At 44.9% G+C, this 3,068-nt stretch overlaps 1 protein-coding gene across 9 annotated transcripts in view; it reads left to right on the forward strand.

The window, feature by feature from the left end:
• Positions 1–2,810: 2,810 nt before the first annotated feature.
• Tpp2 (tripeptidyl peptidase 2) overlaps positions 2,811–3,068 on the forward strand; it is a 70,950-nt gene continuing 70,692 nt past the window's right edge. For 7 of the 9 annotated variants that reach the window (XM_010604628.2, XM_010604630.3, XM_010604629.3 and 4 more), the window contains exon 1: positions 2,811–3,061. In XM_010604628.2, coding sequence (XP_010602930.1) covers positions 2,897–3,061 — 165 coding nt within the window. In that variant the 5' untranslated portion in view covers positions 2,811–2,896. The remainder of the gene's footprint in view (positions 3,062–3,068) is intronic. The other 2 variants (XM_010604626.2, XM_010604627.2) reach the window with 1 other exon arrangement.

Raw genomic sequence — 3,068 nt, forward strand, 5'->3', positions numbered from 1 at the left:
AGGGAAATAAGGGAAAGGAAAAAAATATGAGAAAATGTAAAAATGGAATCAAAGTCTTTGTAGGTGGGGAGGGGAAGAGGGGGTGAAGGGAGGGTGGGGACAAGGGGAAAAATGAGAACCAAGATCTGTCACGTTAAGGTACAAGATCCCAGTAATGAATGTAACTGTACTGTCTACCCAGAATGTACCAATAAATTCAATTAAAAAAAATTCAGGCAAAGTATGACATTTGTCGTGAGTGGTTCATAAAATAGGACTGGCTGTGCTCCTCAATCTTGATCATGTCACCTCTGAGGCAAGTTACATAACCCTTCTATATGCCAGTTTTGCTCCCTAAAAGGTTATCATCTGAAGGTTCTAATTTTACAAAGTAGATTTGGAAATCTCCTTGTGACCACAGTAGTCCTGTCATTAGTGGAAATATGACATACCGGGCATACTTTTAAAGCTGTTTTCAGTACAACTTTGTTCTCTTTCTCCATATATCTACAATCTACATCTATCTACGTACATTTATTTTGCAGTACTGGTATTGAACAAAGGACCTTGAACACCCTCAGGCAAGTGCTCTACCACTGAGCTATATCCCCAGTCCATGTTCTGTAAGTTTTTAATCAAAGTTTAAGATTCATTCACGTCATTTTGCTATACTTTGTAGATGAAAGATAACAGTCCAAAAGAACTAAATTTGATCCCAGGAAATTCTAAAATTTAAACAGTAGTAGACATACTTTTGTTGCAGAAAATGGTGACCAAAATGACCATTATAAATGTAAATCATTTTAGAATCAAATTCCGTGTACAATGGAAATAGTTTCAAGAAGTGATGTGACTTTTTAAAAATTTTCAGGTATTTCATAAATAATGAATAATGGTAGGTATCAAAGAGTTACATTTAAGTGAATATAATTAGAAGTTCCACTATAGAATGTTGATATTTATAATATGCCCAAATTTATGTCCTTTATAATGTCCTAAACTTAAGATGACAAATTTAGGTGTCATCTTACAATTGTACATAATTTTCTAAAACTACTTTTAGGGCTATGAAGCGAAATGTAATTAATGTGAAGAATACTGTTACAGGAATCTAGTAAAAGTGCTGCCACTTAAGTTTCATCCTGAGCAACTCACTCCCTATCCTGTCATTGGGTGGGGAATCATCAGAAAATATTGGGGATAGACCAGGACAACAGGAATCTGGGTCTTCCTCAGTAACCTGTTGTTATCCATAGCAGTCAGTTCATCTATTTGTTTCTACTGGTGTAAAATGAAATGGAAGATGGTTCATTTGAAAATATCAATCTGTCTTTATAGGCTCTGAACTGAATGTCTTCTGAGTTCATCATTCTCTTCTTCCTGTACGTGTAATTTAAAGTGTTTTTCTAGGGGTAATGTAAGTGCAGCTGGGAATAAGAAGGAAAACATTAACGTTTCTACTTTTCCTCTGCACTGCAAAGAACACACATCTGTAACCTTGTGGAATAAAGAAATAGTCAAGGAACCAGCCGGAAAACCACTGCTTGGCCATTAGTGTCTGGAAATCTATGGAGGAGCTTCCAAATCTTGTGGTTTGAAAACTGACATATACAGAGATTCCCTTTACCAGACACTCTTAACTTGGAATCCATGGATAGAACCCAAATGGTTGAAAACCTGTGTTGGAAAAAATTATGTCTTTATTTTCACCAACCTTTTGATTTAAATGTTCCCTTTAATTATGGATGTAGGCATTAACCACGATATATTAGCAATCACTATTACACTTTCACCAGTAAAAATCAGTTTACCCATGCAGTTGTTACAGACATCTTCAAACATCATTTATGCTCACTTATTTTGAAATTACGGTAGCTTATTAGACTCGGCACTAGTTCCTTTAATGCAAAAGGCAGCACACATATTTACACATGCAAAGCTAACGCAATACAAAAATACTGGTTTTAATATTTTTAATAACTACTTCAGAAAATTTTCCTTTGTAATCCTAGATTTTATTCTACGAGTTTAAAAGACGCCTCTCTGAATGCTGCGTTTAAAAACCACTGACTTCGCAGACTGCCAAAGGGGTTTGTGGCACGTACACAATCAACAGCGAAGATTACCTTGGAATGGACAGACACAGATCATTAAAGGGCCCCTGGCCCTTACTGCGAATCCAATCTGAAAAACTGCAAATTATGGCTCGATAATTGAGTGGCCAGGCCTAAGGGCAATTAGGGACTTCAATTTATAAAAAAATGTTTGTCAGAAATCCCGGATACCAAGGGGAAGCAATGAGAACCGGGGGGCCCGAACCCGTGAGGCGCAGTGTTACCCGCAGCCCAGTTCCGGTCGACTGGACCCTCGGCCTCCACAGCCACTCCTCCGCCCTCACAGCCCGCACACGCGCCAGCGGCACGGCCGGGGACAAAACCTCCACCTCTGCACCTCAGCCTCCGTTTCAAGGCGAGTGTACGGGATCTCGCCGGCACCTAGGCCCCGAAGTCCGTCCGCCCGCTGCCCCCGCAACCTCGCGCTCGGAGACTGGCCCCCGCACGCGGCCCACTTCTCTCCCGTTTCTAGCGGTGTATCTCGGCTCTGGACGTCAGAGCCTCTGCTCCAATGCTGGCCGTCAGCTAAGAAACCCAAGCGCGACTCTACACGGGCCCGGCACGCGGTGGATCGACCTCCACAGCCGGACGCAGACGTCTCCCCTCACTGCAGCCAGCGCGGCGCCGTTAGTGACGCAGCAGCGCGGGATTGGCTGCCTCTCCCTGGAGGGCAGGGATTGGCCAGCGGCTTCGGGCCCCGCCCTCTCCCCGCCTCCTGCCTGCAGCTACGGGTGTCCTCACGCAGCTAGTCCGCGCGCCGCTGGGCGGTTTGCTCTTCCTCTTCTGTCCTCCGCCCCGCGTCCATGGCCACCGCCGCGACCGAGGAGCCCTTCCCTTTCCATGGCCTCCTACCCAAGAAGGAGACCGGAGCCGCCTCGTTTCTCTGCCGCTACCCGGAGTACGACGGGCGGGGGGTGCTCGTCGCCGCCCTGGACACCGGGGTGGACCCCGGGGCCCCGGGGATGCAGGTGAGGC

Source organism: Fukomys damarensis, unplaced genomic scaffold, assembly GCF_012274545.1.
Source record: "Fukomys damarensis isolate Sample0158 unplaced genomic scaffold, DMR_v1.0_HiC HiC_scaffold_6, whole genome shotgun sequence".
NCBI classification, from domain to species: domain Eukaryota; kingdom Metazoa; phylum Chordata; class Mammalia; order Rodentia; family Bathyergidae; genus Fukomys; species Fukomys damarensis.